The sequence below is a fragment of the Melopsittacus undulatus genome, chromosome 12 (assembly GCF_012275295.1).
Source record: "Melopsittacus undulatus isolate bMelUnd1 chromosome 12, bMelUnd1.mat.Z, whole genome shotgun sequence".
NCBI lineage: Eukaryota > Metazoa > Chordata > Aves > Psittaciformes > Psittaculidae > Melopsittacus > Melopsittacus undulatus.
The window spans coordinates 13660457-13674040 of NC_047538.1; the positions used below are offsets into that span (position 1 = coordinate 13660457).

Here is a 13584-nt window from a genome sequence, read left to right on the forward strand (position 1 = left end):
GTTCACAGATACCACATTCCCTTCTGTTATTCCAGCTATGCCTTGGCCTGAGTCTGACCAGGTTCAAATGCTGTGGGAGATGCATGCCCCACTCCTGACCCATATGTACACCCCATCCACAGTCCTCAAACACTACCCAGCCTTCACATGCATCCTATATCCAGAAGAGAGAGCTTGCATATCCAGAGAAGGGACAGGAGTCACTGAACAAGATGGTGGAAATCAGGCACTGGGCTTGAGACGTACACACCAATCACAGCCTGCTTCCGTACATCCAGTTTTTGTGTTCCCATGCTTGTTCTCCTCTAATCCCTCCTTTTCTCTAACCCTCATCTCTTCCCAAAAATAACCTCTTTTAATTACTGTTTCCCCTTGGGCCCAGCCTTGTTACATCTACAGCCGAATTTGGTGTTTCTGTTACCTCTCACTGGGTCACCTCCACAACCCGGTAGTCCCTGTGCTGCTCCTCAGTCATCTGTGAAGCTCCAACATTCCCCTGGGTGCTCTCTGTAGCACTGCCTACTACATCCAAACATCTCTCATGTCACATCTGCTCCATCCTTCTGCTATGTTGGGTGACTCTAACTGCAGGCCAGGGCCTGACCATCTGACCTGTGATCCCCAGCAGGGAGGTCCTACATTTACTGGAGAGAAGTTGAACATGTGGTCATTATGAAATAAATAATTAGTTGTCTAAGTTACCTAAAATTCATTGTTATTTACCCAGTTCAGTCCTTAAAGAACATCTCTGAAATGGGCTCCCTTCACCTTCAGGGATACGTGAGAGTAATTTTTTTGCTTAAAGACAAAACTTGGCCTTCAATTATTTCTGACTGAAAGGCAAAACTTGCTAATTCCTGGCAGTGCTATGGTGAGCAACTGATTTGTACAAGGTGCACTATAAAAATCAAGTCCTTTAGGGTTTTTCACAGGAAGAATCTCTCCACCAAGAAAACACAGCATCAAACACCCCAGACCTTACAGAAGGCTGCAGGCACTGCTCAAAGAGCTGCAGAGGATTTTCCATGGAAGTTTCCTTGGTAAAACATCACCTGATTATAGGAAGTGTCCAAGACTTCCTAGTGTCACACAGGCTGCCCTGTGCTCAGGTGTGCTGCAGGAAGTGTACACACCTGGCTACACCTGCTTCCTGCTAAAAGGTGCTCTGTGCTGCTCCAGGGTGCATCACACCACACCAGTGCTCAGCCACTCAGCTCTGAGAGCAAGCTGTGGATGGGTAAAACTGCTCTCCTTCTTTTCTTTTTCTTTTGGCTGATTATAATAATTACCCAGAAGTTTCAAAGAATGGGAAGAAACCCCCCAAAAAGGGCCAGTGTGGTTGCCCAAAGTGCCACTTCTATTCAGAATGACATTGTCACCCATGCTGATGGACGAAGCGGGGTTGTCCCAGCCCCCATGTTTTGATCATCAACACCATCAAGTCTTTGGAATCACACACAAAGCAGCAGTAACAACAGATCTGAAAAAGCTGAAATCAACAGAAAGCAAAAAGCCCCAGAGGCTGGTTAGAGTGAGGCTGTCGATGTGCAGAACAGTAATCCTTCTGAGGAAGGTGTCGTGTGAGCCTTTCTCAAGAACACCAGAAGCTGAAAGTCAAAACATAACCCCCTCACACAGCAAAAGCAAAGCCCACAAAAGCAGCCAGTCATCAGAGCTATGAAACAGAAGGGCTGGATGAACAAGGAGATGAATCTGAGAGAAGCAGTATCCTTCCCCTAGGAAGCCCAAGAAGGAAAAAAACCCCAGCCAAACTCAAACCCAGGTCTTGAACACAGTCTCAGTGAAGACATGACAAGCTCATTTCTGAGGAAAACTGGTGTCATGGTTTAAACCAAGTCCCCCAACTCCCAGAGAGTTAGGAAGGAGAATCCAAGGAATGTAGCCCTCACGGATTGAGATAAGAACGGTTTAATTGCTAAGGTATAACATAGATCACTACTGCTACTACTACTACAAATAATAATGATAAAGCCAATAACAAGCGAAAAGAATACAACACCTCACCAGCCACTGACCCATAACTCACTCCACCCTACCGCATGCTCCCTCCTCCATTTTCCTCCAGAGCTCCACCCTTCCAGCTCTCTCTCTCCCAGTATGCATCCTGGGCATCACGTGCTATGGTATGGAATACCTCATTGGCTAGCCTGGGTCAGATGTCCTGTCTTTCCTTCCTCCCAGCCTCCCCTCCTCCATCTGGCTGGAACACATGCTCAGAAAAAAAGCCTTGAACAAAAACACCCTCAAAACATACTTGCTATCAAGCAACTGTTCGCAGCCCTGAAGTCAAAACACAGCACTGCACCAGCCACAAGAAGGAGAAAAAATGACTGCCACGGCCGAACCCATGACAACTGGCTAGTGAGAACCAAGGCCATTGTTCACCAGAAGCAAGCCCACATGGGGCTTGAAAGATCATCCAGGACATACAGAAAATGACAAAATTTCACCTAATGTGAATAAATATAAACAGACTTAGGTACACTTTAGGAAATAAAAACATTTGGGTATTTCCATCCTGTCAGCAAAACTAAAGATCAGGGTATGGGTGATGTTTCCAAGTGACTTGATACCAAGTTCTGCCCTGGATGACATCATCCAGAAGCTTCAGGAAACGGCTGCAAGGTCCTTCCGGGCACCTGTGACATCACACAGGGACCAGTGCTCTGGTGCCACTCGACCACGGCAGCAGCAGCACAAGCAGCCATCATGGTGGATGCCCATACCATATGCCACCACCCATGATGCACGTCAGCAGCACCTCATGCCGCTCCCCATAGCTCTTCCACTATGGATGACGCGGCAGTGCTTGGAAAGAAAGGCTATAACCTCAGCAACACACTAGGACAAGGCTCTTACAGCAAAGTGAAATGTGCCTACTCTGACCGGCTGAGGTGCAAAGTGGCTGTCAAGATCATCGACAAGATGAAAACTCCTGCGGAATTTCGGCTAAGATTTCTCCCCAGGGAACTAGAGGCTTTGAAACGTTTGCAACATCCATCAATCATCAAAACCTATGAGATTTTTGAGACATCAGCTGGGAAAGTGTACATTGTGATGGAGCTGGGGGAAAAGGGAGACCTCCTGGACTACATCAAGACCACAGGAGCTATGACAGAGGACTTTGCTCGCATGAAGTTTCAGCAGTTGGCTTCTGCCATCCAGTATTGCCATGACTCAAACTTTGCTCACAGGGACCTGAAATGTGAGAACATCCTTCTTGATGGTGGCCTCAACATCAAGCTGACAGACTTTGGCTTTTCCAAACTCTTGTCTCAGGATGAAAACGGGAAATTGATTCTCAGCAATACCTTCTGTGGGTCTGCTGCATATGCAGCCCCTGAAGTGCTACAGGGCATTCCTTGTGATCCCAGGATTTCTGACATGTGGAGTCTGGGCGTCATCCTGTATATAATGGTCTATGCTGTAATGCCATTTGATGATTCCAACATCAAGAAAATGGTTTCTTTTCAGAAACAACACAGGATTCACTTCCCCAGCACAAAACACCTGACTGCAGAGTGCAAGGATCTCATTAACCACTTGCTCCAGCCCAATGCGTCTCAGAGATTGTGCATAGATGAAGTTTCGAAACACTCATGGTTGCAGACTCCAAATGCCACTGTCGAGTCCTCTCTTTCAGCTCCAGAAGAGGGTGAGTGTTCCCCAGCCTGCATGAAGGAAAGCAAAAAGCATCAAGCCAAAAGCCATGAAGCAAAAGGGAAAACAGGGAAGTAAATAGGATCCTCCTAAGGATGGCCGGTTTTAACAATATCACAAAGCCAATCTAACTTGTGAACTTCTGATTCTCAACTTTAGCTTCTGCTTCAGCAACAGTCCTCACCTCTTGCTTTACAAAGAATAGCCACAGAAGATACCATACATCTGCTGAGGTGAATAAACAGCTTAATACTATCATTGTCAAGACCTGTCTCTGATACTGTTTGAAGGGAAGTTACTGTCAAAACACAATGGACAGTTTCTTTCAGTGCTGCTGGCACTTAACAAGTCTTACACTCACCTTTCTTAAGTTCCTGACTACACAGGCTGCAGAATTCACATGTGCATCATTCAGGTAGGTTATTGGGCATTGTGAACTGATGGCTGAATCTGTATGCATACTGTCCTCATAACATACCGCCTCTCTTGGCAGGTCCAAGCCACATTCAAGAGCAACTCAAATTAGAGAGAAGCCCTCTAAAAATTCTGGGTCATGTCTTAATACATACACGATTATATCTGCTCTTCTGCAAAAGACAAAACCAAAGACATCTGGCAAGTTCAAAGGAAGTCCAGTTCAACCTTTTAGGAAGGCTTACCACATTTTATAAACAGACATATCTGTACAGAAATGTATTTAAATGTATGGCCATCTTAAAAAAGAAACATACATTTAAACAATTATCACCCTTTTCCAAGAGTCCAGAATCTTCTCTGCCATTGCAGGAAGCATTCTTTTTCTACCACACCCCTGTGCATCCCACCCATGCAGTTCAAAGGGAATTTGTACCACAGCAAGAGATACTCTACTTCCAAAAAGCACATTACAGGCTTTTATCTATATAGTCTAGAGTAGTGCTGGTCCCAGATCTTCTAACCACTGGCTTCCATTCTGGCAGCTGTATCTAGACACTGCTTACACCGATGGCTCATAACATCCCATTTGCAGTCAGCTGAGCACAGCCTTGTTGCCTTGCTGGTGACTGGAATATTCAGATGAAATCAGATGCTTTCCTTCTTTTAGGAAGCTGCAGTAAATTGTCTGTGATTGATGTAGTATCCTGAGATACTGGTGTCTGAGATACTGTCCTAGATTGTGGAGTGCTTGTGGGTGTATGGGGCCCACTTGCTGGGGTCTTGTAACCAGGCGTTCCAGTGTGGGCTGGAGAAGGAGTATAGCTGGCTCGCAGTGCTTTGTCAGTATATTTACTTGCAGTCCTGTTTACTAGTCTCTGCAAAGCTGGTGACATTGCTGGGCTTAGTCCTTTTGGAGTGAAGCTGGAACAGAATAAAAAGGTTTAAAAGATTTTACAGTAAAAATCTGCCACTTAAGTGGAAGAGCATCAGTGCTTCCACAGGTGAGCTTGGTATCCGCTTTTGCAACAGACCAGACCTGCTGGCTGCAGAAGTCATTCTGCCTGCAGGTAAATGCAGCCTGTCTCTCTAGAGACAAGTGACAAAGAAACTTCCTACATCCCTGAGTGGTACCACCTGCCTTTTCCTTTGAGCCTGTTCTATCCTTCCTGTGACCCAGCCAAGCAAGCCTTATCACATCTCCTCTTTGCAATGAGGCAAGACACTGATCCACATGCATTGCTGGGTGGCTGTAAGGCAGAACAGTAGTGCTGACAAGAGGGAGTATCAAGGACAGCCACCAGCCACCTTCCCTCAGGAATTAAGTTTTCTGATTTCTAAAAACTTGCAGTCTGACTGTACCTACTGCTGCTTCCTTCCTACGTATGTTGATTTAAATCTCATCAGCAGATACCCCTCCCCAGTTCTGCTGTCAGAACAAATCTCACCTGGCCAAGTTTTCTGTCGCTTTTCGAAGTGCCTCCAGCTTCTTTGCTCGTTTTTTAGCTGCCACTTCATTGGCCATCTTGAGCCCCAACCTCTCACGGCGCCCAGGCTCCAGGATCTACAAAGGCATCACACAGTTCAGTTGCCAAGAGACTCACATGAATGCTGCAAAAATGAGTCAAAGCACCTTCACAGTTGGATTCCAGTTTACAGGGATCTAAACTGGATAGAAGTGGGGTCAGCCCACAACCCTCTGCTGCTACACAAAAGCCAGAGAGGACACAGAGGGACCTTCAACCTGCCTAAGCAAGTAACAAAAATGATAGAACCAGTTCAGTCAAGGAAGGAGCCATTACCTCTGGCATTTCCTCCTGCTGTCTCTCCTAGACAAACAATGTCACCTGTGTCTTGCATGGCCTGGCCTGTGGCCAGCCAGCTCTCAGGCAAACAGACATTGCTACACAGCAGGAGAACCAGTCAAGGGCTTCCGAGTCTGGCTAAACATAGGCACATACAGCAAATTACACCTTTCTTGAAGCAAGAGCCTCAGCTCATACACAATGACAGCAGCAGGAGACAGGTGGCATGCAGGGACCCGTACCATTAGCAAAGCCCAAGCGCCTTTTATATTCTCAAGTGATACACCTGCCTCAGGCTGTGACAGCCAAAAGATCAAGACAGAGGGAAATCCTACACTTTCTACCCATTTATACACTGAAATTGGATAAACTGGGTGTCTCTTCACCTTCCTCTGAAAACCCCAATGTCTGGGCTTTGTATCATCAAATATGAAATCTCACTCTCCTGACAACAGTGTGTGCTCCACCTCAGGTACTCCACCAAGCAGCATTCACATCCACCTCCACCCTCCAAGCAGAACCTAGATTATTGGAACCAGGGACTGGGAACACAGCCCAGAGACGTGTCACACTCCTACAACAATGTTAACCTATTACTCACTTGCCTTTCCCCTTTTAGTCCTTCCCCCCCAAAAAAGAATGCTGCTGACTGCTGACATGGAATACCTTGAAGGCTGGTCCAGGTGTTCTGTCCACATACGGCGTTTCTGACCCTTCTAAGCGCAAAGGGGTGCTTTCAATTTCACCCCAAGTCATAAAAGGAGACTCATTCACACCTAAAACCAAATTTTAAGAGTCATGCGCAGGAAAGACATTTGACTATTCATTCACCACAAAAAAATCCGGAGAGGCAAATTATGAAATGCAAATTCATCAACACACAAAGAAGCCCCTCCACTGCAGAGGAAATCACAGCCCATATTCAACAGTAACATGTGGTTCCCATTGAAAGAGCATGACCTCAGACTCACAGCACTGCCAGTGGCTGTGTCACCCTCTAGGTTACAACACCCAAGCCTTTCTGTCCTTTCCATGTGTTTATTTTTCCATTTGGTGAGCTTTTGCTTAGTGCCACTTTAATTTTTCCCTCTGCGGTACTAGTCTTCCCCTCTGTTACTTCATGAAAACTCCTTTAACGTAAGGAACTATTTAAAAGCAGAGAAACAGGCAGAGGACTTAGAATACATGCAATAGCCAAACTTAGAATCTATTCTGTGTTTGTAGCCGTTAGACAAAGTGCAGTCACTGCTTGGTATGGGCTAGCCTCAAGATGAATTGAGGCTAAAAGCCTGATTAAGTCACTGGGTAGTGACTGGTATGGAACAGGCACTTCAATGGAGAAAGGAGGTGTGCTCCAAATGCCACCTACAGGCTTTCCGCAGGAAAAGCCTCAGTACATTCAGCTTTTAGCCTAATAACAAAAGACATGGAAACATAATGGTTAGTGAGGAACGGATGAAAACTTAGATACCACGTTTCAACTTGAAGAAAAATCATGTCTGTTCTAACCAAAAGTATCCTATAGCTAATCCATGTGAACAAAAGGAGTACATAATACACAAGTGTATTCAGACAAAGGGGGAACCAAGAAAGCAGCAGACGTGGAGAGAAACAGGTTAGACTGTGAAGGAAGTGATATGCCACATTGCTATGAGTCAGGCTGAATATCACTCAAAAAACTACAGGACAATTCACTTGAAGGTTAATGATTGTGAAGTATCTGAATTCTTTAAGCCCTAGAGAAGTATGACCCCAGGATAAAACAAGCAACCACAGCACCCCAGTTGCCTAGGAGGGCTCACTGCCCTCTACATGATTCCTAAGTGATGGCAGGACAGCTTGCTCAGAGCCTCTTGGGTACAGCATGACTCCTCTAGCCAGTGTATGGGACTAGGACTTAAGCACTGGGCTGAGCTGGCATACACAGTATGCAAGAAAGTCACCAGCTCATGACACTTACATAGATAGAAAGCTTATCTCCTTCTCTAAACCACCAGTGATACCTCAGAGTTGAACAAACCATCTTTCATTAGAAAAAATAAGAAATCCCTCTTACCAGGGGCAGGAGAGGGGGTAGCCACAAATCCATATCCATTCACTTTTGGAGACTCTTGGGGTATCAGTTCTTTCCCATCTGGTCCCACTTTGCCCTGTTTGTACTGAAACAAAAGAGACAATGCCATTCATGTGGAGAAAGGTGTGAATCAGCATTAGCTAGCACACACAGTTTTCCTGGTTGATCAACATTAGAGGGAAGAGTCTAACAAAGTATTAGAAGTGCAATTATCCAACCTGAGCATTGAGGGCTGCAGCTTGTTGGAGCTGTGATTTGCTCACGGCTTGGCTAAAAGGGTCCTTCACAAAACGGGTGTTTTGATGGACAACTTCCCTGGGCTTCTTAAATACTTCTTCCCCTTCAGGTACACCTTGAAAAGCAAAATGTCTTTTAAGAAAGGGCTCAGATAACACTAGGCAGTGTGCTCTAAAGCTCCTGACTGACACAACACCTGCCACACATTCCTACACAACACAGAATTCATCGGCAATTGCGGTGTGTATCACTAGCAATTTAAAACAGAATTTGTACCAGATAGAAGCTCTGTAACACCTGAAATCTATAAATTAAGATCATATTTTAGTATTTTTTTAAGTTAACAAAACTTTCTTTTCTGTACTTCACTGGTTTGCACAAGTTACCAATTGTACATTTATAACCAAAGAAAAGGGCATTTACAAATTACATAGTTTTCTATAGCAACCAAAAGCCCAAAAAGCTCAAGGAGCACTCTCTGAGCAAAAGCTAAGATTGAATAAAGATGACAAGAAAGTGCTCATAAAGAAGAAAGACCAAACTGGAAAGAGCTTTGGCTCCTGAAACCAAGTGCTTCTGCAATACATATAATGAGTTTCTCAATGACAAACAGAACATGATCACACTTTGATTGCCTTTTGCAATCAAATGCAAAGGAGCAAAGTTCAAATAAAGAAAAAGAGAAAAAAAATACAAAAAGACAGAGAGAAAATCCCAGACATTTTAAAGCAACTTTATGTATCTGAGTTTCACAGAGGAAAAAGTGCACTATTGCCAGTAAGAGGTGCTCAGTCATCTACAGAAATGCTACTATGTTGTTAGCACTGTTCAGAGTCAACCCACCCAGAATCCATGCCCCTTACGAGAAACCTGCAACCTCACCTGTCGGATAATACATGAGGGTGTTTCGAGCTGTGTATTCCCAGGTCTCCAGTCCAGCTTTCACACTCTCCAGAGCTTGCTGCTCTGCTGAAGGAAGTGCCAGGTTCTCATTGCGCCGCTGAAAGTGGGATAGTAAAAAAGATTAAAAAAGGGTTGTGGTGGTGGGAGAATCAGTTCTGACAGACTCCTACAACATTTCAAGCAGGCATCCACACCATGCAGAGCTCAATCACAAGCTCAGCTGCCTGCCACAGCACACTTTGCTCCTGGCATGGCATAAGCACTCTCTAGCAAGTGTCATTTGAGAAACCATCCTGTTCCCACCTGAGCTTGCAAACAATCCATATGAAGTTCTGGTACAAAACCAGGTGAGAATCAGAGAAGTAAATTCTCATAAAGATTATGACTTTGTTTATTACATCTTGTGACAACACTTCTTTTGGTTCAAGCTTTTTCTGGTTTTTCGCCATCTACTAATAAAAACTCAAATGAAGCATTCATTGCTAAAAGAGGGAAGAGCAACACAAGACACTATATCTAACATAAAGGCAGCCTACAAGGCTTTGGCATGTAACCCTGGGAGAGTATCTGTACCATCCTAATATCATGCAAACTGCATTAGCTTAGGCAAGCAGTAAAAACCAGAATGGGCATTTCTTCAATACTTAGTTTCCAAACATTTCCATAGGCAACACAGGTATGGAAGTATTTGACATACTTACACTTACTTGCATGTACACTTACTCACACAGTTACTCGTGTGCTGTTACCAGCACACTAGTATCACTGATACCAAAAAAACCCTAACAGAATGCAGTCACCCACCAATAAGCTACTCCCACACCAATTAAACTAGAAAATTACTGCCAGAAGCTCTATATTAAAGACATCAACTGATGCTGTCCATATACATTTAAATAGCAGTATTGTCACCAAATATGTTAAATGAGGCATAGCAAAATTGTCTGCTACACAAACAGGCATGTAGTGGGAGGAAATGCAAGGTCTGAACAGTACTGGCTGACAGGAAGACACACATCATCAGCACAGACCAGCTCTGGAAACTTCACCCTGATATGAAACAACCCCTGTGCTTTGCAAAAGGTCTCCAGCTGCCTGCCTTTTAATTCTGGATGAAAGCATTCAGGCAAAGGGGATGCTTAATGAGGCACAGAGAGCATTTTTATTGTAATGGACTCCAAGGGTTTACATTAGCTGGAATAAAACCGTAACACTCACTCACAGTAACACAGCAGGAAACACTCAGGTGTCAGTGCCAAACTTCATTAAAAGGCACTGCAACTTACATCCATCACTGATGCATCTGGCATCAATGCTGGCTGCTCGCTGCTGATGGAGAAAGATTGACATGGCAACTCCAGAACAGGCCCTGAATGCCTCATGAAGCTAGCTGAGGCAGACACCACAGCCAGCCATGCTGTGTACATGACTTTACTTCAGCAGCTGAATAGATTATTATTGGCAACAGACAGAAATAATACAATCTAACTGCAAATAATAAAGGGCTCATGGACAAACAACATGAACTTTTCTCAGCTGCTCTCCTTGGTATTGCCGCTTATGGAAGAGATTGTCAAGAACAGCAATACTTGCACTCAGTGCAATGCTCCAGTCTCATAACTTCAGGAAGAGGTAGATCCTCAGCAACTATGTCAACACAGCTCTTAAGTTACAGATGGGGAAAAAACAGGACTGCAAAGGAAGCAAAGAGCTGTCACAGGACCCAGGAAACTCAGGCTTAGCTCAGATTTAATGTGATCACGCCAAGCACCTACTACTTAAAATCAAGACCTTTCTGTTCTTATTTTGCAATATAAGTAATTCCATGGTCTAATGCAATAGCCTCACATTCCTGTTTTTATAGTAGGATTGGAAAACATAAAGATAATATTCTATTTAATCAAACAAGAAAGACATACAGTAAAATAGTATTTCCCTGCTGTGTCACTTCAGGAGCCGAGATACAGCTGAGCTATTTCCCTACCTGGGCATACTCCTCTTCCGCACTATACAGCCAAGCATGCTTGACTTTCTCCTTCTCTTTGGCCACTTCCATGATCTGCTCAAACGAAGCATTATCTTCACTTGTGTGTTTTGCTAGGAAGCTGTCCAGACTGGGAAGTGTCTCTTTATCACCTTTCTCTGCTTCTCCTAACAAAAAGAGGGAAGAAGCCTGAGAAAGGTTAACACCTCCGTTTCTACAACAGCACTATACATAATTCTTAATCATGCTGACAGCAAACATTCTACAGACCCACTGATAATTAACATGAAGCTTGGTGGAAAAAAAAATACACACATGCAGAGTGGTACAACAAAACATTCTTTTTTTAAGACATACAACCAAACTTCCCATAAAACCTTTTATGGCATTTATAGCTATCTGTGTTAAAGGAAAAATGCACACATGGACAGCTGCTAGTAGACATTTTTCATATCATGTATGAATAGCTCTGCCCCTACAACCTTTGCTTACTTAAAGAATTAATTTCAGGTGATGTGGAAAAAAACCTATCACCTTCAAAGAGATCAACTGAGTTCAGAATTTATACAGCCCTAAAGAGACCCATAACTGAGAACTCACACACATGACACAAAACTTTACATAAAGTTTAACTTCAGAGTGATCATTTTCACCCATGAGAAGGCTAAAGGAAACTGCTTCAACATCTGCTAAATACCCACTATCCTTCCAGGAGACAAAGCTCACAAAAGTATTTTCCTGCTGCTAAAGAATTCAGCTGAACAAACATCATTCTCCTACCTTCCTCTGCAGCTTTGACACCAGCTTTGGATTTATTCTCCAGTGGAAGGCTACCTGGATGCACTTCTGGAGTTTCAAACGTGGCTGGAGTAACATCTGTGACAGAAAAAAGAGTTAGCAAAGCTCAGAACAGGACACTTGCTGTGACATCCTCTACCACAGAAAGGGTCACATGCCAAACAAGTCACAGAACACATAGCAAGAGAACTACAATTAAAAATGGTGAAAAAATGCAAAATATTCAATTCTGTCCCAAACACTGAACAAGATTTTGCCCTCATCTAAGATATTATTTTTCTACTGCTGGGAAAAATTCACAGGAGAGCCACAGCCTAGTATATTTGCCACGTTACTCACAGCTTTTGCACACAGGAGCAAGCAGCAGCACAACAATCTTGACCTAGGCCAGGGCCAGCCCCTGCAGCAGGGGAGAAAGGGAAACCACTGGCTGACACATGCCCTTTGCCATAAGAAAGCCTAAACCCCACTGCAAGAGGTTAGCCAGAGGCTGGGCTTTAATGTAACAGACACCTGAACTTGAAGTGAAAGCAGACATACAACAGAGCACTGGATGTCTGCTGTGTGAACCTCTGATAACATGAGCTTCTAACATCTTCCGTCTCCCATAAACAAACCCCTTACACATCTGCAGATGCAACAAGAACCCCATAAACCATAATAAGAATTCAAAACTTAGAGTTTCTGATACAATAATATTGCACATTCAAGCACGTATCATTCCCTAGGGAGCAGGAGCTTGGCAAAAGATGCCTGTGAGGAATGTTTTTTTCAGTAGCTGTTTTTTTTTTCCAACACCTTTCCCTCAAGGAAACATAAACACCATCAAATGGAAATTCAGCATCACTCATCTGACAATGGCTACTGCCCAATCTGGCAGGCTAATTCCCATGTAATGACAATGTGAATCGTTAAGATAAGCACTGCTTTCACGCAGTTTGATAAATCAGAGCAGTAATATCAGATATAAACCCGTACACCCCAGTGACGCAGTTCTTACAAGGTACAGGTGTGTCTCCCGATGATTTGCCCAAGGAGGAGCCAAATTTGATCGCGATTTGCCTCATTTTCTCCAAGTCGCCGTTTTCTTCCGCTTCCAGATACTCCTTCTGCGCTCGCAACATCTCCACATCAGGGAAGAAGTCTCGCTGAATGATCTTCTCCAGGCGCTGCAAACAGACACAGCTGCGGGGCCGCGCTGGGACACCTCGGAGCGCCGCGCCGGCCGCCGGGCAGTGCACGGGACGTGCCGGATCCGGTCGGCCGGCGGCAGAGCTGCCTCGCCACAGGCCCAACCGCAGCCCGGGTTACAGCGGGACCCGCCGCGCTCGGCCCAGGCGCCGGGAGAACTTGGCCGGGCCCGGCCCAGCCCCAGCCCAGCCCCAGGCCCGCCGGCTTACCTCAATGTAGGTCTCCTCATCCAGGATCGTCTTGGGGGCCCTGGCGGCCGGCGGGGTCGCGTTGTCGCCCTTGCTCGCGGCCGGCACCACGGCACGGGCTGAGGCCGCCGGAACCACCGCTTGCTCCATAGCGCCGGCCGGGCCCACCACAGCACACCCGCACCTTCCTCAGCCGCCGTCGCAAACGCGACACGCCGTGACGTCACACCGCCGCGCCACCGGAAGCCGAAACATCCCTCCCCCGCCGGCCCGACCAAGGAAGAGACGCGCGGAGCCGTACTCACGGCG

General features: G+C 45.3%; 2 protein-coding genes across 2 annotated transcripts; one reads left to right on the forward strand and one right to left on the reverse strand.

Moving 5' to 3' along the window:
• The first annotated feature begins 2811 nt into the window (after positions 1-2811).
• Positions 2812-3759, forward strand: TSSK2 (testis specific serine kinase 2). The gene has a single exon (XM_031047908.2). The coding sequence runs from the start codon at positions 2812-2814 to the stop codon at positions 3757-3759; it is 948 nt and encodes a 315-aa protein (XP_030903768.2).
• A 570-nt stretch (positions 3760-4329) lies between these two features.
• On the reverse strand, positions 4330-13504 carry ESS2 (ess-2 splicing factor homolog). Its single transcript, XM_034068528.1, has 10 exons — positions 13297-13504; positions 12897-13065; positions 11879-11974; positions 11099-11265; positions 9094-9211; positions 8193-8326; positions 7957-8059; positions 6567-6676; positions 5544-5659; positions 4330-5019 (listed from the first exon to the last, which is right to left on the reverse strand). Exons 1-10 carry the CDS (start codon positions 13423-13425, stop codon positions 4734-4736), a joined length of 1428 nt encoding a protein of 475 aa, XP_033924419.1. The 5' UTR covers positions 13426-13504; the 3' UTR covers positions 4330-4733.
• Between the last annotated feature and the right edge of the window lie 80 nt (positions 13505-13584).